The 25,416-nt window shown below is 44.8% G+C and overlaps 2 protein-coding genes across 3 annotated transcripts in view; one reads left to right on the top strand and one right to left on the bottom strand.

Moving 5' to 3' along the window:
* The window catches only part of LOC148479707 (uncharacterized), a 181,134-nt gene that overhangs the window by 35,758 nt on the left and 119,960 nt on the right, over positions 1–25,416 (top strand). Inside the window, 5 exon segments of the mRNA XM_088454408.1 lie at positions 90–281; positions 470–548; positions 665–762; positions 957–1,074; positions 5,316–5,413. Coding sequence (XP_088310534.1) covers positions 90–281; positions 470–548; positions 665–762; positions 957–1,074; positions 5,316–5,413 — 585 coding nt within the window.
* Positions 19,433–25,416, bottom strand: part of LOC148479708 (uncharacterized) — a 75,426-nt gene continuing 69,442 nt past the window's right edge. Inside the window, exon 9 of one of the 2 annotated variants that reach the window (XM_088454411.1) lies at positions 19,433–24,021. In XM_088454411.1, coding sequence (XP_088310537.1) covers positions 22,820–24,021 — 1,202 coding nt within the window. In that variant the 3' untranslated portion in view covers positions 19,433–22,819. Of the gene's footprint in view, positions 24,400–25,416 lie in introns of both variants that reach the window. The other variant, XM_088454410.1, reaches the window with a different exon arrangement.

Consider the following 25,416-nt stretch of genomic DNA (forward strand, 5'->3'; position numbering starts at 1 on the left):
CTATAGTAATAATACAGGGACATGACTGGGGAGGTGAGGGGGATCTAGGAGTTTATGCAGTGATATTTGGTGTCTCCACCAATGCACAGGATTACACAGTAGTGAAGAAGACATCCGGGGAGTGTGAGACAACCAGCATCCATACCTGTGTGTCAGGAGGACTGAGCAGGACCCAGAGACTCATCACGGTGCCTCCACCTCACTCACTGATACCTGAGAGACACAATGACCAGAAGATCCTGGAACTCGCCAACAAGATCATTCAGCTGCTGACTGGAGAGGTGACTTCTGGGAATGGGACATTATACAGTAACACCAGGGCATGTATCTGGGTGATGACTGGAGAGGTGACTGCTGGGAATGGGACATTATACAGTAACACCAGGGGATGTGTCTGGGTGATGACTGTATCATTGTGTGTCAGGTTCCTATAAGGTGTCAGGATGTCACTGTCTATGTCTCCATGCAGGAGGGGGAGTATATAGAGGAACACTGGGGTCTGTACAAGGATGTGATGATGGAGAATCACCAGCCCCTCACATCACTGGGTAAGAGGAGACTGTCTTCTATTTGCTGGGGGGATCAGGTATGGGGGGCACCTATATACACATCGCCTGATAATCACATATATACAATGTACTCAGTCACTGTGTGTCTCCTACAGATGGACCCAGTAACAGAAATACCCCAGAGAGATGTCCCCGTCCTCTTTATTCCCAGGATTTTACAGAGGAGAATCACAGGATCCCACAGGAGCATCAGGTAGGTGGGATTTAGGGTCTCACAATATACCAAAGTGACTGTCACTATATTATCTGTACAGAAGCTGTTTGTGTCTTATACACTGATATATTATACTGTTTTGTCTCAATGATATTAGACATTTTATAAATATTACTTATTTGTTGCTTACTTAGGGTGATGATCTGACTGATACTAAGGCAGAAGATATAGAGGGAGAAGAGACGTATATGACTGATATAAAGGCAGAAGATACAGAGGGAGAAGAAGAGACGTATGTGAGGGGTGATCAGCAGTGTAAGGAGGAGGAAATCCCTACAGATATCAGCACTGGTGAGTAATAAACACTTATTACAGAATAGAGTCACATATTCTCCTTGTTCAGTCACTACAGCAATCTCTTATCCTACACCCTCCTCTGTCACTACAAACTAATGAGGGGAATACGTCTGCCTAGTGGGGGAGTCAGGAGCCATCTGCCCCTATTATACTCCTGCTCTCCCCCTCACATCATGTCACTGTATGTTACCAGCCCAGAGATCTGACCAGTCTCCTCCCCACACTCTCTGGTGTATCTCATACATCAGGAGCCATCAGCCCCTATTATACTCCTGCTCTTCTCCTCACATCATGTCACTGTGTGTTACCAGCCCAGAGATGTGACCAGTCTCCTCCCCACACTCTCTGGTGTATCTCATACATCAGGAGCCATCAGCCCCTATTATACTCCTGCTCTCCTCCTCACATCATGTCACTGTGTATTACCAGCCCAGAGATCTGACCAGTCTCCTCCCCACACTCTCTGGTGTATCTCATACATCAGGAGCCATCAGCCCCCATTATACTCCTGCTCTCCTCCTCACATCATGTCACTGTGTGTTACCAGCCCAGAGATCTGACCAGTCTCCTCCCCACACTCTCTGGTGTATCTCATACATCAGGAGCCATCAGCCCCTATTATACTCCTGCTCTCCCACTCACATCATGTCACTGTGTATTACCAGCCCAGAGATCTGACCAGTCTCCTCCCCACACTCTCTGGTGTATCTCATACATCAGGAGCCATCAGCCCCCATTATACTCCTGCTTTCCTCCTCACATCATGTCACTGTGTGTTACCAGCCCAGAGATCTGACCAGTCTCCTCCCCACACTCTCTGGTGTATCTCATACATCAGGAGCCATCAGCCCCTATTAGACATTGCTATTCAGTACCTAAACAATGGCTTGAGACAACTTGTGATATTCTCCAAGTGAGGTCTTTCTATATTTGTGGATCTGTGGAATTGGAACTCCTTTTTTAGAATTGTTACTCTTTTACAGCTCTTCTTCTGTTAGTCAGGAACTGGAATTGGCAAACAACCCCCTCCTCTCTATCCCTGGCATAGGTTAGCGAAGGGTTTTTGGGGAGGGGTCAGGTGCCAGCTTCACTAAGAAGTGGTGCGCTGCATGGTACAGATTCTGTTAGTAGTGGCTCCTTTTTGCTGGACACAAGTGGAGGAGGTGTGTGGTAAATAAAAGGTCGATAATGTATAGGTCAACAGGTATAAAAGACCGACCCAAAAATTGTCCCCCCCCCCCCCCCAAGTGTCTAAACCTTAACCCTACGCTCTATAACCCTAACCCTCGCGCAAGTGCCTAACCCTAACCTTTAAAATGTTGAAAATAATTTGAAAAAATAATTTGTCGTCCCATTTTTAGGTAGACCCGTTTTTGTACATGTCTTCCATTTGGTGTCGACCATTTTTACTTTCAACCTGTCACCTGTATACTGTGGAGGAGTTTGCTACTGATTCTCCTCTTTTTGGCCTGAATCTGATGGGACTGCCTGCCATAAAAGCTCCACCTCCCAGGCACTGCTGCTAGACTATTTTTCTGGCTGGTGACTGGCTCAGGTCTTGCTTACAACCCTTGAAGGTGCTGTTTAGCAGGAGTGTTTTTTTTTTAATTCGGCACAGCTTCCGTCTCCAGGTCCGGTTAGACGTTTTTGTTAAAGGCCCCCTCCAGTCTGGGATGGCTCTATGTCTGAAGTGTCTTCCTTAGTGCTTCTGGAGGTTACAGATTAGGAGTTGTCTTGACCGATGAAGATCCAGGTTATGTGCTTGGGATGGGGAGCCTTGATCAGGGTGCTAGAATAAGCACTACTTAGGTACAGATTCAATAGGAAGGTAGAAAGTATGTTCAAATTAATCTTCATGGCCATTGATGTGGTGCTTGGGCCTTTTGTTTCTTCAGCCTGGATTAATAAGGATGTGGAATGCTGGTCTAACCAGTTGAAGGAGGGTATTCATTCTGGTATGCAGAGGGTAGATTTATTGTCTGTGACTGACCATATTAGAGAAGCTTTGGCCTATATGGGAGAAGCAGCCATTGATTCACCACAGTTGGATATTTCCATATCTGGGACTAAGGTGTCAGTGCAAAGAGCACTCTTATTTAGGACTTGGCAGGGTAATGGGGGCTCACAATCAATCCCTACGGGCACTTTCTTTTCTCTAGAGAAGTTCTGTTTGATCCCTAATTAGGTAAAATAATTTCTGTGGCCTCAGGAGTGAAAAGTATTTTTTCATGCTAATTCAACTCCCAAGTCTTTTCTGGTACAGGAGACAGGGTTGTTCAGGGGGTCAGGCAACAGCAACCCAGGCTGGTTACAGCAAAGAGAGAGCCCAACTTCTCAACACCTGATCCTGTCATGTGACTAGCAGGTTCCCCTCCCAGTGGAGCCTGTGGTAGTGGCCCTTCTGTTACGTTTCCGAGAAAGGTGCCTGGAGTCCACCTTGAATGCTTTTGTAATGGGTGTAGTGACAAGGGATTACAATATAGGCCTTGTGGGTCTTTCCCCCTAACCAATTGTTTCGACAGGTCTTCCGAGGGGATCTGGTCTGAAGGCTTCATTTAAGAAATTGCTTTAGACAGGTGTCATTGTCCCTTTGCCCAACGATCAAAGGAGTTTGGGCTTCTTAAGCCAACCCTTTTCTATTTCAAATTTAGTATGGCTATTTCAGGGCTATTCTGAAGCTGAAATCTCTGAACCTTCGGGTGAACAAATTCAGAATGGATTCCGTGTGGTCTGTAGTCCACAGTATGGAGCGGTGGGAGGTTGTGTTGTATCAAAGACCGTTACTTACATGTTCCTATTTTGGATGGTCAACATTCTCTGCTCAGCTTCGCGATAGACACAACTTACATTTCGGGGCTTTCTCTCCAGTGGTTCTCTTAGATTATGTGAGACAGACTGAACAGATATTGGAATCTCATGGTTGGGTTAAATTACGCAAAATCCAATCTTGCTCCTTCTCGAGAGACACTTTTTGGGTATGGTGCCTAGCACAGACTTCAAAGTGTTTCTCCCGGAAGACAAGAGTCCTATTCATTAACTCTGTTTGTATCTCTGCTGAAGGATAAAAGGGTGTCAGTACTATTTTTCATCAAGGTTCTAGGAAACATGGTCTCGACGTTTAAGTATAACACTCACTTGTCTTCCCCGATCGTTGCCCAGTCTCGTCGCTTCCTCCTGTGGTGGCTGTGCAGCCACAATCTGAGCAGGGGTCGTTGGTTTGCTGTCTGGGATTGGATCTTGGTAACAACAAATGCCAGTCTAAGAGGTTAATTAGACAATTGGGAGGCAGATTATCTAAGCTGGCAGGAACTCTCATCCGGGGGAATTGTCCCTCCATCCTAAAGTTTTTCATCAGCTCTGGTCAGAAAATGGGGTTAGCCGGGCGTCGACATAAATGGCATCCAGGCTGTTTGTTAAGGTGAACAAATATTGTTTCATGACCAGTAATCCACCAGCAATGCTGACAGATGCGATGGTGGTCCATTAGAATTATCCCCTCATTTACCCGGGAGCTCCAGGTTGACCCAGGAGGTCCTGGTGTTTGGATCTGTTATTTCTTTAAGATGCTCATCTATAGCATCTTCCTCAATGACTGAACCTGTTGACTTAGGGTCCTTTCCATACATCTGGTATTGTCTCGGCTGGGTTTAATGGCGTGGCTGTTGAAGCTGCGCAGGTGCGAATAATATGTTGCAGACTTTGTTGGAAGCCAGCAAGTGAAACCGTTATCCGACCTCTTCTTTTAGGTTGGCGAGATTGCTTTTGTTCTGACAGGAGGGCCTTGAAGCAGGCCTTAGATTACATACTCTGACGGTTCAAGTTTCATCTTTATCGGCTTTTTTTCCAATGATTGTTGGCCCTGAATCTGGAGGGACATTGGGCTTTGTTTGGCGGAAAAAGTTTTTGAGCTGGAGGCACCTGATTTCAAGCGACAATTTTTGAAAGTGCCCAGGTGCCTCGCTACACTCACATAACCCCAGCGCCACCTGTGTCCCCACATGGAATTGCGGGAAAGCATTTTATAATTTTAAAGGACTTACTGTTGGTAATTATTCCTTGTATATTGCTGTATTACAATGACATTAGGGTTGGAAAATGTAAGAGATGCTTTATTATATGCTTAATAACTGCAGCACAGGGAGTTCTGGTATTCCATAAATCCCAAGGTTACTGGGCACACATCACCTGATAATCCCATATACACAATGTACTCAGTCACTGTGTGTCTCCTACAGATGGACCCAGTAACAGAAATACCCCAGAGAGATGTCCCCGTCCTCTTTATTCCCAGGACTGTACAGAGGAGAATCACAGGATCCCACAGGAAGATCAGGTAGGTGGGATTTAGGGTCTCACCAATATAACAGTGACTTTTTATTTAGTTCTCTATAGAGAAGCTTTTGGTGTTTTTCATACATTGCTAGTCTTTATATTAATGACCATTAATGATATCAAACATTCTAAAGTTATTTATTGTTTTGTGTGTTATTTAGGGTGAACATTTGACTGCTCTTAAGGTAGAAGCTATAAAGAGTGAAAAAGAGACAGATGTGACTGATATGAAGATAGAAGTTATAGAAGAGACGTATGTGAGAGGTGATCAGCAGTGTAAGGAGGAGAAAATCCCTACAGATATCAGCACAGGTGAGTAATAATCACTTATTGCAAAAAAAGTCACATTTTCTTTGGTCACTCACTACAACAATATTTTATCCTGCACCCTCCTCTGTCGGTACAATCTAATGAGGGAAATGTATCTGCCTAGTTATTATACTCCTGCTCTCCTCCTCACATCATGTCACTGTGTGTTACCAGCCCAGAGATCTGACCAGTCTCCTCCCCACACTCTCTGGTGTATCTCATACATCAGGAACCATCAGCCTCTATTATACTTCTGCAGTTGAGTTCTTACTTTATTTAGCTGTTATACTAATAGAACTGGCAACAGTAATATAGTGTATAATCTGCATTTCAGAGCTGGTATAACAGGCACGTGTCAAAGATATAGTTTCCATTGTCAGGATTTGCAGCATACTTTTAAAAAACAAGCAGTCTGGGGTCAAGTCTGGCACCACGCAAGCTAGAATACGCATACTATCTGAGGTTAGGGCTGGCAGGAGTCAGACTTTAATAATGAAATCCATGGTCAGGGCTGGCAGCAGACAAGCTATAATACGAATACTGTCTGGGGTTATGGCTGTCACCATAAAGGCTATAACGCATACTATCTGAGGTTAGGGTTGGCAGCATTTCGGACTTCAATAACAAAATCCATGGTCAGGGCTGGCAGCAGACAATAACAGACAGACGACTAAGGTCAGGACAACAGAGCACAAGAAGATCTAAAACAAAACTAAGTCAGCAACAGGGCACATGGAATGCAGGTTCAGCGTCTATCAAAATATAGGAATGATCCCCCGTACGGGAGATACAACCTCTGCAGCCAAGCTGCTAAAGCCTGCTTTCAGCCAATGAGTATTACTCTCTAGAGAGCGAGGTCATCAAGGGAACGAAAAGGATGGCGCAAGAGTGCATGTATCTGGTCTAGATGCTGCAAGAATGCCAGCACCTGTGTGCCAGAATGCCGGCAGGGGAATTTGGCGAGTACAGCTACTACTTCTATCAGTATTGCTGTTCTTGCGGGTTGGGTACAGGGTCCCGTGCTCCGGATCCCGGAGGTCAATCTCATCACCGGCATCCTGATAGTGCTAGGATACTGACACTTGTCGGTACATATCCTAAACCTAACACTCCCTACCCACAGCCTAAACCTACCATCCCATACCCGTAAATTTAACCCTTCCTCCCCGCACCCTAAACCTAACCCCACCACTTACCACCATGATTCTGACTGGTGTTGAGATTCTGGCAGCAGCTTTTTGAGCGCTGGCATTTCAACCGCTGGGATTTCGACTACCTCCCGTTCTTATAGGAAAGCTGTAAGTACATCTCGTGGATATTGCACATTTTTGTGGGAAACATTAATATTGCCATATATTTTATTCCCAGCAGATGGATGTAACATGAATATCTCAGAGGAACATCTCATCATCTCTCCAGATTGGGAAATAGATGATGACAACATGATACAAGAATCTCCAGGAAACTCTGTTATCCCAATTATATACCCAGTACCTCTCAGTGCAGATCTATCGCCTGATGCCTCTGATCATGGGGAGTGTTCTCCTGATAACTCTGTTATTGGTGCATCTGTTACAGTATGTCCCTCTTATATAGATGCCAAATATTTTACACAGAGCTCAAAGCTTAATACCCATCAGCTATCTCAAGCAGGGGAGAGCCCATTTACATGCCTTGATTGTGGGAAATATTTTCGATACAAGTCGGCTCTTGTTAGACATCAGAGAAGTCACACAGGTGAGAGGCCATATTCGTGTCCCGACTGTGGGAAATGTTTCACACACAAATCCGGTCTTATTACACACGAGAGTCTTCACACAGGTGAGAAGCCGTTTCCGTGTTCCGAGTGTGGGAAATGTTTTACACGGATATCGGGGCTTGTGACACACGAGCGACTTCACACTGGTGAGAAACCATTTCCGTGTCCCGAGTGTGGGAAATGTTTTGCGCAGAAGTCCACTCTTGTTAAACATCAGAGGTGTCACACAGGTGAGAGGCCATTTTCATGCTCGGAGTGTGGGAAATGTTTTACCCAGAAATCAACCCTTGTTACACACGAGAGACTTCATACAGGTGAGAAACCATTTCCATGCTCTGAGTGTGGAAAATGTTTTACAGAGAAATCCGCTCTCGTCATACATCAGAGAAGTCACACAGGTGAGAAACCGTTTCCGTGCTCAGACTGTGCAAAAAGTTTTACACACAAATCAAATCTTGTTGCACATCAGAGAATTCACACAGGTGAGAAACCATTTCCATGTTCTGAATAAGGGAAATGGTTTAAACCATATGCTAATGTACAATAGTGATACTTTGTGTGTTTGCAAGTGGAAATATTTTATATAAAAAATAAACCTCAGTATTTCTTCTGACGAGGCCTTTATTTTAATCACATTTCTGTCAATCAAGTGATGGTGAACCCTCGCAGTGAGCGTGACTGCAATTCATTCACAGGGCGTATGCAATGTGACTGGAACACATGCGCAGACTACCTATAATCGCTCAGCTGCATGAACATTGGAATGGTGTTTAACTCTGAAATAGGCCCGATGTTGGCAAAGGATTAGAATATAGCATTACCGATAGACTCCTACACTAGGATACCAGTATCTTCAGAATAGAACATGTTTCTTTAGCATGGTTCCAATGCAAGCATGGTACACAAAACGCCAAGATACCTACCTGAGTAGCTGTGTTACCATTACCAACAGACAGGTTCCTGCTATGAGACTGCATCCCGTTAAGATTGTCAGAAGTAATTCTCAAACTACTCTAGGGAATAACCGATACTCACTGCACTGGGATAAATCTGTGAGGGTGTATGCACAACGCCTTACTGCAGTGCAGTAATAACACTGTTAAGTCACCAGCTGTATCTGTGTCATGTTCTATTTTGAAGATCATGCTTATTATTGCATATAGTGTCTGGCCAGTAAGTACTGTGGGCCTGATTTGGAGGTGGAAGCACAAGGTTCCGAAACATATGGACACTAAGGAGAGTATGTTAATTAAGAGATTGTAGATACTGGCATTGTAGTGTCTGTGTATATGTTGACATCTGTGGTTTCTAGATTTATTATCCTATGCTAGTGCAAGTGTCCATGTGTATGTATCGCCTCCGTCCACTGCTTCCCTGGCCTTAGCCGTAACAATCATTAGTGGCTGGGTGCAAGAGAGCCATGTAAAATGGTGTTCCTGCTCCGTACACATACCTCAAGAAAGCACAAAAGTCTGGCTACACCCTGAGGCTCCCATGTATCCATACTGTCGCACCCAGAATCACCCATTCTACGGATAAAGCAATCCGGCCACCCACAGGTCAAACTGCTCTCATATTGCTAACAAAAGCAGTCTTCAGCCATATTAAGAAGTCAATGGGAATTAGTCATCGTTATCCACGAGGTGCTGTGGTAGGGTTACCACAGACATGCCCAGAAGTAAGCATCTCCAGGAACCTGGTGTTAGCTGAGACCAAATCCCTAATGAGGTTGTACGAGGAGTCAGTAGGTTATTGGCGGTAAGGAGAAACCCCCGATAGTCCATGAGTCCAACTTGCCAATCTGGAATACAAAAATATAAAATGGTGGCTACTCAGTGTACTCTAGACTAGGAGACAACAAATCCCACGGGACACTTGAATAGATCAGCAATAGGATTTGAATACTACATAATAGAAAACTTTGTTGGATATATTTGCAAAGATATGCTTAAGCACCGCCCTGTGACATGGCGTCTCTGTACTGGTGTCCCTAACGCTACATCATAACAGCGCCCACTTTGGGTCATATAATTGCATAATATTATGCCACACAGGCCCAGCGACGAGGGACAAGAAGTACACTTGTACTGGGCCCCAATATTCTGAGGGGCCCCAAACCATCAGGAATTTTTGGGAGCCCAGACCAGACAGCTACCTGATGTGTAAGCAGGTCACCCGGCACGATGATTGCGGCTAGGTAACTCCCGACTAGTCCCGCTCCCCGGCAAACAGGGAGGCCGGACCGGTGCAGAATGCGTGATGTCATGACATCACGCCATTTATAGATGCCAACAGATTTGTTAGAAACCTTACGTTAGAGACATTTTTCCAAAAATAAAAACGATGATAAAAGAGACAAAAATCTATTTTTTTATCCATTGGAATTGAGAGGGGGCTTTATAGAAACCTTTTTAATTTAAGAAAGATTTTGATATATCATGTTCCTAAGAAAATAAGAGAAACTATAACTTAAATAGAGGTAAAAGAGGGGCAATAAAAAAATTGGGAAATCTTAATGTGGTTGTGAAAATGGCAGACGAGGGAGGCGGAGTTGTGGTCTTAAACTATTCTGAAGAATTTTTTAGGCTTTTTTGAATGATGAAAAAACAAAGAATTTGATATAGTTCCAACTGATAATTGAGGAAATCAGTACATCGTTAGATAGGGGTCTTAGTACGAGGTGCAGTACTGAAAATAAGTATGGTTATACTTTATCCCACAACCGAGGGTACCTATATTCTACAGTCTGCCAAAGATACATAAATGACTAGACAAGCCGGCAGGACGCCTGATTATATCTGGAATAGGTTCTGCCATGGCAAACTTATCTGGTGGATGTTTATATTAAACAAATATGTATTTACTTTGAGCTCTTACGTCAAAGTTTCCATTCAGATATTAACATTTTTATATGGGATTCTAGATTCAGTTGACGTCGAGGCGTTATACACCAGCATACCCCATATAGAGGGTTTGGAAGTTGTTCAAATGTTTATGGAAGGTGACGATTTGATAAAGGAAGATACTAAGATATTTATCTTGGATTGTATTAATTACATCTTAAATAACTATTTTAAATACCAAGGACAATATTACAGTCAAGAGTGCGGAGAAGCGTTGGGTACGTCATATGCAGCGAGTCTAGCTAATCTGTTATTGTGTAAATGGGACATGGAAGTAACAGAGAAAAATAATCTCTTAAACAAACCAGAATATTCGGAAGATTCATAGATGACATAATGATCGTTTGGGGAGGGGAAGAAGATTCTTTTAATATATTTATGTCACATCTAAGTTTAGAATAAAAACAAAATAGAATGTTTGGATCTGGTGTTCGATACTACTGATTATAGTGAAGGAGATCCATTATATACTTTTACATATATTAAGGATATCGATAGTAATAGCTATGTACACTATCGGAGTTACCATTATCTACAATATATAAAATAAAATGCTCTGACTCATCAATGCCCAGCCCAAACCCCTGGACCTAGAAACATGAAAATCGGGAAGAATGTTCCTTCCAAGACGTAGGTGCCCACTAAGAAGGCATTTTTTTCAACTCCTAAGGGGGTAAAAAGGGCTAAAAAATGTCCTCCCCCTGTGCAATGTCCTGACTGACTCATAATGGCTGCAACACAGGTCATTCATACACCAACTGTCACCCCCAAGTGCTGCCAAACATCACTGGCAGTTGGTGTAGCTCCCCTATTTGTATAGTGAGGGAAGGGAATGTGTTACACAGGGGAGAATAAAATGTGTTACTACACAGGTGAGGGAGGGGAATGTGTTACTACACAGGGGAAGGAGGGGAATGTGTTACTACACAGGGGAAGGAGGGGAATGTGTTACTACACGGGAGGGGACTGTGTTACTACACAGGTGAGGGGAATGTGTTATTACACAGGTGAGGGAGGGGAATGTGTTACACAGGTGAGTGGGGGTAATGTGTTACTAGAGGTGTGAGGGAGGGATTGAATTTCTACACAGGTAAGGGAAAGAAATGTCAAATGTGTTACAACACGAACAAGGGAGGGAAAAGTGTTACTACAGAGGTGAGAGAGGATAATGTGTTACTACAGAGGTGATGGTGGGGAATGTGTTAGTACACAGGAGGGGGAGGGTAATGGTCTTACTATAGCAGTGATGCATTACTATAGAGGTGAAGGATTAATGTGTTAGTGGAGTGGTGGAAACAGTAAATATCTAAGGTCTACCTGGGTGAAACCGGGTACATCAGCTAGTAAGAAATGGATCTCAAATATACCATATTCCCAATTTGTCAGATTCCGAGGGATTTTTATGAAAAAGCAAAGATAAATGGCCACAGGTTCTTAGATAAAAAATATCCCAATGATGTTATCAGGAAATGCAAAAATAGAGCAAGAGAACGGGATAGCTTCTAATTCCTTAAAAATAGGGAAGAGGTAATTATGTTCCGTTCATTACCTCATATAGGGGGAGATGTATTAACCGCCGAATATTATGTGCGCTGATAACTCTTCTCCCCCATGTATTAATGGGGGGCTGGGCAGTAATTGACAGGGGCACTCTGCGCCCATGTCATTATTGGCGCTGCTATCTACAAGATATCAGCGCCGATGGGCAGGGCTATGTATGAACGGCCAAGATACAGATAGTGGTCCCAACGACCTGCGCCCCAAGACTGTATCCCAGTTCACGCTCGGGAACACCACTCCTCCAAGTATACAAATTCATATATAAGCGGTCCACAAGGTGCTGTCCTAGGATGAAGATTTTATGACTCTTTAATTCAGACGTATATGTCCTCTCAGAAAAGAAAAAAACGTATTGTACAGTTAAACTTCAGTATTCTAGTGCTTTTAATCAAAGCCAGGTGCTTTCTTCCTTTACCTCACCTCAACACGGTGAGATGCCTTCACATAGAGGTTTCTTTGATCCTCCCACACATTCATTAGTCTCACACGAATAATGGTATATCAAAGCTCCTTCGGCCACATGAACTCATCTGGGCACAGGTACAGACGTTCCTCAAAACGTTTCTTTATGTTCCCACACGTGCTTTCATTAATGCTTCACTCCGGTAAGTAAACTCCTCACAGACATCCAATGATAATGTCCAAAAATGTATTCCAGAAAATGGTATACAAACAAGTTTCCAAAAATAACAAACAACAGTAGTCCCTCATATGGACCCTCCAGGGTGCATGGATTCGACTGAGCACAAAACAAAACCACCCGGAATGAGTAGGGGTATGTTGGTCAGTTAGATGGAAAAAAAAAGGTTCTGATATCGGAGAATCCACAGTTCCAGAAGGTCCCCCACCAACGCGTTTCTGACGAAATGCATTGGTCGTGGCTTATGACGTGAGTCGCCGTGACATCACCTGTAGCTTTCAGAGGCAGCGATGGTCTCAGGAGTACAGTGCACAACACTGATTATTTTTCATGCTGCCATATAAATATATGTTAATAAAATAACCAAATTACCACCAAGTTGTCATCTTCTTATCTTACATTTAGTTGAACAGGAGAAAGAACATGAAGGGAGTGGTTGATAAGGGGATGGTCTGTGTAGTAGTATTACTGCCCCCCTACTGTTCCTGGAGATAGATATTGGTCCCTGTAGTTGGCTGTTTGGGGTTGTTTGCTAAATCCACACCCCATGGTCCAGGTTCTCCACCACTAATGTCAGACAGGGAGCAGGTCACAAACTCTCTCTGCAGTCACGTGACTGGACAGCCTCTGGTGTTCTGTTTTTATTAGTATACAGGAGGAGCAGCCTGTGGTGTCTTGTTATCATTACACAGGGGGACAAGCTTATGATGTCCTGTTTTATTATACAGGGAGAGCAGCCTGTGGTGTCCTGTTATTATACAGGGGGAGCAGCCTGTGGTGCCCTGTTATTATTATACAGTGGGAGCAGCCTGTGGTGTCCTGTTATTATGCAGAGGGAGCAGCCTGTGGTGTCCTGTTATTATGCAGAGGGACCAGCCTGTGGTGTCCTGTTATTATACAGGGGGAGCAGCCTGTGGTGTCCTGTTATTATACAGGGGAAGCAGCCTGTGGTGTCGTTATTTACATTATATAGGGGGAGCAGCCTGTGGTGTCCTGTTATTTACATTATACAGGGGGAGCAGCCTGTGGTATCCTGTTATTATTAGTATACAGGGGGAGCAGCCTGTGGTGTCCGGTTATTATTATTATACAGTGGGAGCAGCCTGTGGTGTCCTGTTATTTACATTATATAGGGGGAGCAGCCTGTGGTGTCCTGTTATTATACAGGGGGAGCAGCCTGTGGTGTCCTGTTATTATACAGGGGAAGCAGCCTGTGGTGTCCTGTTATTTACATTATATAGGGGGAGCAGCCTGTGGTGTCCTGTTATTTACATTATACAGGGGGAGCAGCCTGTGGTGTCCTGTTATTTACATTATACAGGGGGAGCAGCCTGTGGTATCCTGTTATTATTAGTATACAGGGGGAGCAGCCTGTGGTGTCCGGTTATTATTATTATACAGTGGGAGCAGCCTGTGGTGTCCTGTTATTTACATTATATAGGGGGAGCAGCCTGTGGTGTCCTGTTAGTGAATGACTTTACTGTAGCCAGGAAGCACAGTGTTGCCACCAGTCTCTCCTCAGCAGGATTGACTCTACTTAAAGTGGTTTCTTGCCTCTTTATATTTGGAGTGACTTTGTAGATGGCGTCATCCATGGGCACAAATTCCGGTTGTCGTCAGGATTGTTATCACACATGCCCTTGGTCCAGGATATTCGTGATAACGAATCTCTCTGTGGCAGCCACTCCTTGGTCCAGCAGGTCCTCCTACGCTTCCTGCTCTTTTGGAGCTTTCAAGCTAGCAAGGAGCGACACCAAACTGATGGTGTATGAAGCCACAGCTTAAAAGCGATGAGCATCTATTGCGATTACATCACTTTGTAAGCAAAGCAGTAGAGCAATGTAGAGGGTAGAGCAGGTATGACCCAAGCCTCAGCATACACAAAGCAGTAGAGCAATGTAGAGGGTACAGCAGGTATGACCAAAGCCTCAGCAGACACAAAGCGGTAGAGCAATGTAGGGGGTACAGCAGGTGTAACCAAAGCCTCAGCATACACAAACCAGTAGAGCAATGTAGAGGGTACAGCGTGATAAAGCAGTAGAGCAATGTAGAGGGTACAGCGGGTATGACCCAAGCCTCAGCATACAGAAAGCAGTAGAGCAATGTAGAGGGTACAGCGGGTATGACCCAAGCTGCAGCAGACACAAAGCAGTAGAGCAATGTAGAGGGTACAGCGGGTATGACCCAAGCCTCAGCATACACAAAGCAGTAGAGCAATGTAGAGGGTACAGCGGGTATGACCAAAGCCTCAGCAGTGACAAAGTGGTAAAGCAATGTAGAGGGTACAACGAGTATGACCCAAGCCTCAGCAGACACAAAGCAGTAGAGCAATGTAGAGGGTACAGCGGGTATGACCCAAGCCGCAGCAGACACAAAGCAGTAGAGCAATGTAGAGGGTACAGCGGGATAAAGCAGTAGAGCAATGTAGAGGGTACAGCGGGTATGACCCAAGCCTCAGAATACACAAAGCGAAAGAGCAATATAGAGGGTAGAGCAGGTCTAACCCAAGCTTCAGCATACACAAAGCAGTAGAGCAATGTAGAGTGTACAGCGGGTATGACTAAAGCCTCAGCAGACACAAAGCAGAAAAGCAATGTAGAGGGTACAGCGGGTATGACCTAAGCCTCAGCATACACAAAGCGGTAGAGCAATGTAGAGGGTACAGCAGGTATGACCCAAGCCTTAGCAGACACAAAGCAGTAGAGCAATGTAGAGGGTACAGCAGGTATGACCCAAGCCTCAGCAGACACAAAGTGATAGAGCAATGTAGAGGGTACACCAGGTGTGACCCATGCCTCAGCAGACACAAAGCAGTAGAGCAATGTAGAGGGTACAGCAGTTGTAACCAAAGCCTCAGCATACACAAACCAGTAGAGCAATGTAGAGGATACAGCGGGATAAAGCAGTAGAGCAATGTAGAGGGTACAGCGGGTATGACCCAAGCCTCAGCATACAGAAAGCAGTAGAGCAATGTAGAGGGTACAGCGGGTATGACCCAAGCTGCAGCAGACACAAAGCAGTAGAGCAATGTAGAGGGTACAGCGGGTATGACCCAAGCCTCAGCATACACAAAGCAGTAGAGCAATGTAGAGGGTACAGCGGGTATGACCCAAGCCTCAGCATACACAAAGCAGTAGAGCAATGTAGAGGGTACAGTGGGTATGACTAAAGCCTCAGCAGACACAAAGCAGAAAAGCAATGTAGAGGGTACAGCGGGTATGACCTAAGCCTCAGCATACACAAAGCGGTAGAGCAATGTAGAGGGTACAGCAGGTATGACCCAAGCCTTAGCAGACACAAAGCAGTAGAGCAATGTAGAGGGTACAGCAGGTATGACCCAAGCATCAGCAGACACAAAGCAGTGGAGCAATGTAGAGGGTACAGCAGGTGTGACCCAAGCCACAGCAGCCACAAAGCAGTAGAGCAATGTAGAGGGTACAACAGGTATGACCCAAGCCTCAGCATACACAAAGCAGTAGAGCAATGTAGAGGGTACAGCGGGTATGACCCAAGCCTCAGCATACACAAAGCAGTAGAGCAATGTAGAGTGTACAGCGGGTATGACTAAAGCCTCAGCAGACACAAAGCAGAAAAGCAATGTAGAGGGTACAGCGGGTATGACCTAAGCCTCAGCATACACAAAGCGGTAGAGCAATGTAGAGGGTACAGCAGGTATGACCCAAGCCTTAGCAGACACAAAGCAGTAGAGCAATGTAGAGGGCACAGCAGGTATGACCCAAGCATCAGCAGACACAAAGCAGTGGAGCAATGTAGAGGGTACAGCAGGTGTGACCCAAGCCACAGCAGCCACAAAGCAGTAGAGCAATGTAGAGGGTACAACAGGTATGACCCAAGCCTCAGGATACACAAAGCAGTAGAGCAATGTAGAGGGTACAGCGGGTGTGACCCAAGCCACAGCAGACACAAAGCAGTAGAGCAATGTAGTGGGTACAGCAGGTATGACCCAAGCCTCAGCAGACACAAAGCAGTAGAGCAATGTAGAGGTTACGGCGGGTATGACCCAAGCCTCAGCATACACAAAGCAGTAGAGCAATGTAGAGGGTACAACAGGTATGACCCAAGCCTCAGGATACACAAAGCAGTAGAGCAATGTAGAGGGTACAGCAGGTGTGACCCAAGCCACAGCAGACACAAAGCAGTAGAGCAATGTAGTGGGTACAGCAGGTATGACCCAAGCCTCAGCAGACACAAAGCAGTAGAGGTTACGGCGGGTATGACCCAAGCCTCAGCATACACAAAGCAGTAGAGCAATGTAGAGGGTACAGCGGGTATGACCCAAGCCACAGCAGCCACAAAGCAGTAGAGCAATGTAGAGGGTACAACAGGTATGACCCAAGCCTCAGGATACACAAAGCAGTAGAGCAATGTAGAGGGTACAGCGGGTGTGACCCAAGCCACAGCAGACACAAAGCAGTAGAGCAATGTAGTGGGTACAGCAGGTATGACCCAAGCCTCAGCAGACACAAAGCAGTAGAGCAATGTAGAGGTTACGGCGGGTATGACCCAAGCCTCAGCATACACAAAGCAGTAGAGCAATGTAGAGGGTACAACAGGTATGACCCAAGCCTCAGGATACACAAAGCAGTAGAGCAATGTAGAGGGTACAGCAGGTGTGACCCAAGCCACAGCAGACACAAAGCAGTAGAGCAATGTAGTGGGTACAGCAGGTATGACCCAAGCCTCAGCAGACACAAAGCAGTAGAGGTTACGGCGGGTATGACCCAAGCCTCAGCATACACAAAGCAGTAGAGCAATGTAGAGGGTACAGTGGGTATGACCCAAGCCACAGCAGCCACAAAGCAGTAGAGCAATGTAGAGGGTACAACAGGTATGACCCAAGCCTCAGGATACACAAAGCAGTAGAGCAATGTAGAGGGTACAGCGGGTGTGACCCAAGCCACAGCAGACACAAAGCAGTAGAGCAATGTAGTGGGTACAGCAGGTATGACCCAAGCCTCAGCAGACACAAAGCAGTAGAGCAATGTAGAGGTTACGGCGGGTATGACCCAAGCCTCAGCATACACAAAGCAGTAGAGCAATGTAGAGGGTACAACAGGTATGACCCAAGCCTCAGGATACACAAAGCAGTAGAGCAATGTAGAGGGTACAGCAGGTGTGACCCAAGCCACAGCAGACACAAAGCAGTAGAGCAATGTAGTGGGTACAGCAGGTATGACCCAAGCCTCAGCAGACACAAAGCAGTAGAGGTTACGGCGGGTATGACCCAAGCCTCAGCATACACAAAGCAGTAGAGCAATGTAGAGGGTACAGCGGGTATGACCCAAGCCTCAGCATACACAAAGCAGTAGAGCAATGTAGAGGATACAGCAGGAATGACCCAAGCCTCAGCATACACAGAGCAGTAGAGCAATGCAGAGGGTACAGCGGGAATGACCCAAGCCTCAGCATACACAAAGCAGTAGAGCAATGTAGAGGGTACATTATGCAATATCACATATCTGTGAGTGGCAAAAGTATGTGAACCTTTAGCCTTAGCAGATATTGTGAAGGAGAAATAAGAGCCAGATATCATCAATCTATGGGATGACAATCAGTCCACATGGGACCCCACTGCGCACACACTCGCTTCCCCTCAGTGTCACAGTCCACATGGGAACCCCCTGCACACACACTCGCTTCCCCTCAGTGTCACAGTCCACATGGGACCCCCTTGCACACACTTGCTTCCCCTCAGTGTCACAGTCCACATGGGACCCCCTGCACACACACTCACTTCCCCTCAGTGTCATAGTCCACATTGGACCCCCTTGCACACACACTCGCTTCCCCTCAGTGTCATAGTCCACATTGGACCCCCTTGCACACACACTCGCTTTACCTCAGTGTCACAGTCCACATGGGACCCCCTGCACACACTCACTTCCCCTCAGTGTCATAGTCCACATTGGACCCCCTTGCACACACTCGCTTCCCCTCAGTGTCATAGTCCACATTGGACCCCCTTGCACACACACTCGCTTTCCCTCAGTGTCACAGTCCACATGGGACCCCCTGCACACACACTCACTTCCCTTCAGTGTCACAGTCCACATTGGACCCCCTTGCACACACACTCGCTTTCCCTCAGTGTCACAGTCCACATGGGACCCCCTGCACACACACTCGCTTCCCCTCAGTGTCACAATCCACATGGGACCCCCCTGCACACACTCACTTTCCCTCAGTGTCACAGTCCACATGGGACTCTCCCGCATGCACTCGCTTTCCCTCAGTGTCTCAGTCCACATGGGACCCCCTTGCACACACTCACTTCCCCTCAGTGTCACAGTCCACATGGGACCCCCTGCATACACACTCACTTACCCTCAGTGTCACAGTACACATGGGACCCCCTGCACACATACTCGCTTCCCGTTTCACAGTCCACATGGGACCCCCTGCACACACACTCACTTCCCCTCAGTATCACAGTACACATGGGACCCCCTGCACACACACTTGCTTCCCTTCAGTGTCACAGTCCACATGGGACTCCCCCGTGCACACACTCGCTTCCCCTCAATGTCACAGTCCACATGGGATCCCCCTGCACACACACTCGCTTCCCTTCAGTGCCACAGTCCACATGGGACCCCCTGCACACACACTCGCTTCCCCTCAGTGTCACAGTGCACATGGGACCCCCCACACACCTCCCCTCAGTACAGACAATCCCCTCATCAGCTGCTTCTTTCCTTTTATTTCCCTCATTTAACTAATCTTCTGGAAACAAGACACCAACTGGTTGCTAATAACTGATTTTATTACCTTACATGTGTATATACAATGACATTACATGACCGGTACATATATGAAATATATGGTTGTTGTTTTTTTCACTTATGCACAATATGAGAAAAAATAAAAAAATACAGAATAAAATCAAACAGAACATAAACATATTCCATTAGCCACTGTGCAAAGCACAGTACACAATAAGTCATAATAAACCATAGGGCAGCAATGTGTGTAAGGTTCCAGAAAAAGGCTACTGCCGAAACGCATTGCTGCTCCTACTACTGGGTAAAGGGATGGCAGGTGTTACACCGATCTGTATATTATATGTCGCTACTGATTGGAAAAAGGCTGCCTGCCTTATATCGGGAACCCGGCCAGCAGAATCTGCACTCCAGCGCCCGCGGCTTTTAGCAGAGGGAATAGTTAAGAGTCCCTCTGGCTCGGATATTTGCAGCCAGCTAATTCACCCAAAGAAGCAAGCTGGGAACCTGATGCACCACTAATCAATTATTGTGTGTTGTTGGATAGTTGGGGCAGCACCGATGGTGTAATGGTTAGCGTTACTTCCTCACAGCAATAAGGTCATGGGTTTAATTCCCACCATGGCCCTGTGTGGAGTTTGTATATTCTCCCTGTTTACGTGGGTTTCCTCCGGGTACTCCGGTTTCCTCCCACATTCCAAAAATATACTGGTAGGTTAATTGGCTCTCAACAAAATTAACCTGTGTGTATGTGTGTGCGCATGTGATAGGGAACATAGATTGTAAGCTCCACTGGGGCAGGGACTGATGTGAATGGCCAAATATTCTCTCTGTAAAGCGCTGCGGAATATGTGTGCGCTATATAAATAACTGGTAATAATAATAATAGTTACTGTGCTAGTTCCTGACTGCTGGCAGTTGGATACAGTTACTGTGCTAGTTCCTGGCTCTGGCAGTTGGTGGATAGCTACTGTGCTAGTTCCAGGCTCCGGGCAGTTGGCGGATAGTTACTGTGCTAGTTCCTGGCAGTTGGTGGATAGTTACTGTTCTAGTTCCTGGCTCTGGGCAGTTGGATACAGTTACTGTGCTAGTTCCTGGCTCTGGGCAGTTGGTGGATAGTTACTGTGCTAGATCCTGGCTCTTGGAAGTTGGTGGATAGTTACTGTGCTAGTTCCTGGCTCCGGGCAGTTGGTGGATACAGTTACTGTGCTAGTTCCTGGCTCTGGCAGTTGGTGGATAGTTACTGTGCTAGTTGCTGGCTCCTGGAAGTTGGTGGATACAGTTACTGTGCTAGTTCCTGGCTCTGGGCAGTTGGTGGATACAGTTACTGTGCTAGTTCCTGGCAGTTGGTGGATAGTTATTGTACTAGTTCCTGGCTCTGGGCAGTTGGTGGATACAGTTACTGTGCTAGTTCCTGGCAGTTGGTGGATACAGCTATTGTACTAGTTCCTGGCTCTGGGCATTTGGTGGATACAGTTACCATGCTAGTTTCGGTCACTGTACAGTTACAAAGCGACAGATCCCTGCAGTCAGTAAATACAGTTGGCTACCATGTAGATCAGAAATGTAGTAAAAGAGTAGATCACTGTATATATGTATCTGTGTGACATAACCTATAGCTGAAGGTGGTAGTAATCTAAGCTTTTAAGACATTGTTAGAACTATCCACTTGTACATAAAGTCTCGTCTTTTCAATTCTGTACTTTTCCAATAAACCTCCTGCTAGATTGGATCTTTGAATCAAGGAACAACCCCAACTAAACCAACCCCTTAAGTAAATTCTCCTGTTGGCTGAATATTGGGAGTTTTAGGCATTTCAATGTTTCATAACAAGACCGACAGCCATCAGTTTCCTGTGCCCCATGTCTCCATTTTATTTGTACAATATGTAAATGAAAGGAGCCGAAAAAGATGTCAGTTACACAAATATCCATAAATTTCAGTATCATCTCCAATAAGTGGGAAAGTTTCTGACTACCTACTAGTAGATGAGTAATACGGTTACCCCAGGGCTCGACAAATCCCGTGGGCCAGGTCGCCATGGCTACCAGATTTTGCTGCCTGGCTACTAGATTTTGCAGTGAGGGAGGAAGCAAATCCTCATCAGCTCCGACGGAGATTTGTGCCTATAGTATTGCAGTGTTCATATCATACACAGGAGTGCATGTGCTGAGTGTCCCCTGAGGTGACTGCTGTGCCTGTGTCCGTCTCGGCCTGCGCTGACTCCTCTCAATCCTGGCCTGCTCTGATCCCTGTTGTCTGTCCCAGTCTACGCTGATCTTCCTGTATGTCCTGCCTGTCTCCTATCTCCGGCTGCATAGAGCTCTCCGGTAGTAGGGTCTATGCATGGCCAGGGATTGCAGAGCAGCTTCAGAAGGATAGTGGTGTGACCATGAGAGGAGGGGGGTTTTGTTGTACTTACTGGCACCATTGTTTTATGTGAAGCGTGGTCCGTTATTACTGGAGGGTGGGAGGTGGAGCAGGGGATCTGTGCAGAGCAGTGAGGAGGCCTCCATGTTACTATATCCATTCAACTGTGACCATTTTGTGGACTAGTATAAGGTGTATAACAGTTGCATAACTCACAGAGCTGTGCTACTCACTCACTGTAATTTTTTTGGGGGGGAACGGTGGTCTGGCTCATACACTTTCATCCTGGCTCCTAGATTTTAGAGAAATTTGTCGAGCCCTGGGTTACCCAACCAGACTTGTGGAACCATTGGTGATAAAGTTACTACTTAGAAACAATACAGCCCAATATAACACTCAGCATTACACACATACACTTGGTTATTGGCACAGGCAGTACATAGGTGACTACACACATTCTGCGTATGGGAAATGTCTGCACACTTATACAAGGAATGGCCACAATGTAAGAAATATTTCTATTTGCACTAAGGGAGCTGTGTGTGTGAGGGGAACAGGTTACAGGACTAATTATATGAATCATATATAGGAAAATGGTGTCCCAAATCCCAGATTATATCTCCAGCCCATTGCTGGAATTATATATTATGAGGATGCTATATAGCAACAAAGTGATCTTATTATTACTCTGCAGAGTGATACTGATGCATAATAGAATAAACTGCAATAAGACCCACATGAGATATCTGCTCCAATCAAACGTTGCAGATTTACATTTTACCTATACCTGCGGATGGTAAGTCATTTACATTGTGTTTCCCATAACAGTAATGTCAAAATACCTTTTAGTATACACTCTTTAAGAGTATTTATGCCTTTTTAATCATTTATATCAACATCGAAGGCTTCCACAATATTTAAAGTATTATTGCTTCATGTCTTTCAATCTGCTCATTGAAATAGTTTTCCTATGTGAGTTTTATTGTTTATTAAGAAATGATTTCCTACACCCAGAACACAGATTTCTGTGTAAAACATTTCCCACACCCAGGACACAGAAATGGCTTCACATCTGTTTGATGTCTCATGTGTAACAAGATGATTCTTGTATTACACATTTTCAACACTAAGAATATAGAAATGGTTTCTCACCTGTGTGGCGTCTCTGGTGTCTATCTAGTTGTGATTTCAGTGGAAAACATTTTCCACACTCAGAACATGGAAATGGTCTCTCACCTGTGTGACGTCTTTGATGTGTAACAAGATCTGATTTCTGTGTAAAACAATTCCCACACTCAGAACATGGAAATGGTTTCTCACCTGTGTGACTTCTCTCATGTATAACAAGAACTGATTTCTGTGTAAAACATTTTCCACACTCAGAACATGGAAATGGTTTCTCACCTGTGTGGGTTTTCTGATGTCTAACAAGATTTGATTTCAGTGTAAAACATTTCCCACACTCAGAACATGGAAATGGTTTCTCACCTGTGTGACGTCTCTGGTGTGTAAACAGATCTGATTTCTGTGTAAAACATTTGCCACACACAGAACATGGAAATGGCTTCTCACCTGTGTGACTTCTCCGATGTCTAACAAGACCTGAACCATTTGTAAAACATTTCCCACACTCAGAACATAGAAATGGCCGCTCACCTGTGTGATGTCGCAGATGTCTAACAAGATTTGATTTCAAGGTAAAACATTTCCCGCACTCAGAACATGGAAATGGTTTCTCACCTGTATGAGTTCTCTGATGTTTAACAAGATTTGATTTTACTGTAAAACAGTTCCCACACTCAGAACATAAAAATGGTTTCTCACCTGTATGAGTTCTCTGATGTCTAACAAGATCTAATTCCTGTGCAAAACATCTCCCACACTCAGAGCATGGAAATGGTTTCTCATCCATGTGAGTTCTTAGATGAGTAGCAAGATTTGATTTCACTGTAAAACATTTCCCACACTCAGGACATGGAAATGGTTTCTCACCTGTGTGACTTCTCTGATGTATAACAAGATCGGATTTCTGTGTAAAACATTTTCCACACTCAGAGCATGGAAATGGTTTCTCACCCCGGTGAGTTCTCTGATGTGTAATAAGATTTGATTTCAGTGTGAAACATTTCCCACACTCAGAACATGGAAATGGTTTTTCACCTGTGTGACTTCTCTCATGTCTAATAAGATTTGATTTCAGTGTAAAACATTTCCCACACTCAGAACATGAAAATGGTTTCTCACCTGTGTGACTTCTCTCATGTGCAACAAGAACCGATTTCTGTGTAAAACTTTTCCCACATTCAGAGCATGGAAATGGTCTCTCACCTGTATGACTTCTCTGATGTCTAATAAGACCTGATTCGCTTGTAAAACATTTCCCACACTCAGAACATGGAAATGGTTTTTCAACTTCCTTAGTTGCCTGAGGGGTATTAGGCTTTGTTATCTGTGTAATAGCTGTCTTATATATAGAACAGGAAAATGTCTTCTCTACTTTAAGATCTGTAATAGATGTAACACTATCAGGGGAACATTCCTCATTATAAGTGGGATCAGATGACATATGTGAACTAAGTAGTACTGAATTTATCTTCGGAGTAATAGAGTTTTCTCCTAGAGAAATTTGTGTGATGTCATCTTCTATTTCACCATCTGGAGATAAACAGAAACGTTCCTGTAGGGTATTCCCCTTGCAGCGTCCATCTGCGGAGAATAAAGTTAATATATGGGAATATATAACAAGATACATTTTCCAATACAAACTGAAAGGTCCCCAAAGTACTGTGAAATTAGTAAATTCAAGACATTTCACGGTACAATGTATAACTTATTCACTGAAATTTTAAACTGTGCAATATTTATACCAGTGTTTTCCTGTCTGTTTTATTAATTTACTATGTCTAAGATGCAATTTACTTTGTAACATGAAAGGCGTATACAGCTAGAGAGCTGAAATGTGCTCTATAATACAAGTGATAAGAAAGATCCTGCTGCAAACAGGCTATTACATAAAATGTACAATACACCTAATACGCATTGTTAGAAAATGTGTAGCTGTGTCAGGGCAGGATGGTTCCCCTGTATGCACAATAGTTACAATAAGACTGGCAGGTACTTTGAGATTTATAGCAGAATTGTTTATTTTCTGAGACTGTGTGAGACTTGCAGGACCAGGCCAACAGGGCACATGGGCATCATCTGTGGTCAGTCACATCCCAGAGAATCAGACAAGGACACAACAGCAAGACTACCTGTGATCAGGCAAGAACCGTGTGCAAACAAGAGGTTTAAGTAAGCAAACAACTCCCGATTAGCCACAGGTACCTGGAGTAGCCAATGAAACAATCAGATACATACCAGGGAACTTAGAACTAGTAGCTGTTTATTTTTATATTATGCCACAAGGGTAACATAGGGAATATAAAATATGCATGAAGTAAAAAACTATAGGTATTTACATAATAATTTTTCAGATTTATTGTCTCTCTCCCCTGGCCTGCATGGAGACAGGGGTTAGGCAGATGTAGGGAGATGCTTAGATCATAAAACAGATAACGGTTTATGGGAAAGTCATAAAGTTTTGGATGGTGACTCTTGTTACTAATATGTCAAAGTTCAAATGACATGTTCATCTACTCCCCAAATTCCCTGAAGATCTGAGAAATGTCCCAGACCATGATCCTATACCAAAGACCCCTCCATCCATGACAAAATTCCATT

This window comes from Taudactylus pleione, unplaced genomic scaffold (assembly GCF_031769625.1).
Source record: "Taudactylus pleione unplaced genomic scaffold, aTauple2 ptg000614l, whole genome shotgun sequence".
NCBI classification, from domain to species: domain Eukaryota; kingdom Metazoa; phylum Chordata; class Amphibia; order Anura; family Myobatrachidae; genus Taudactylus; species Taudactylus pleione.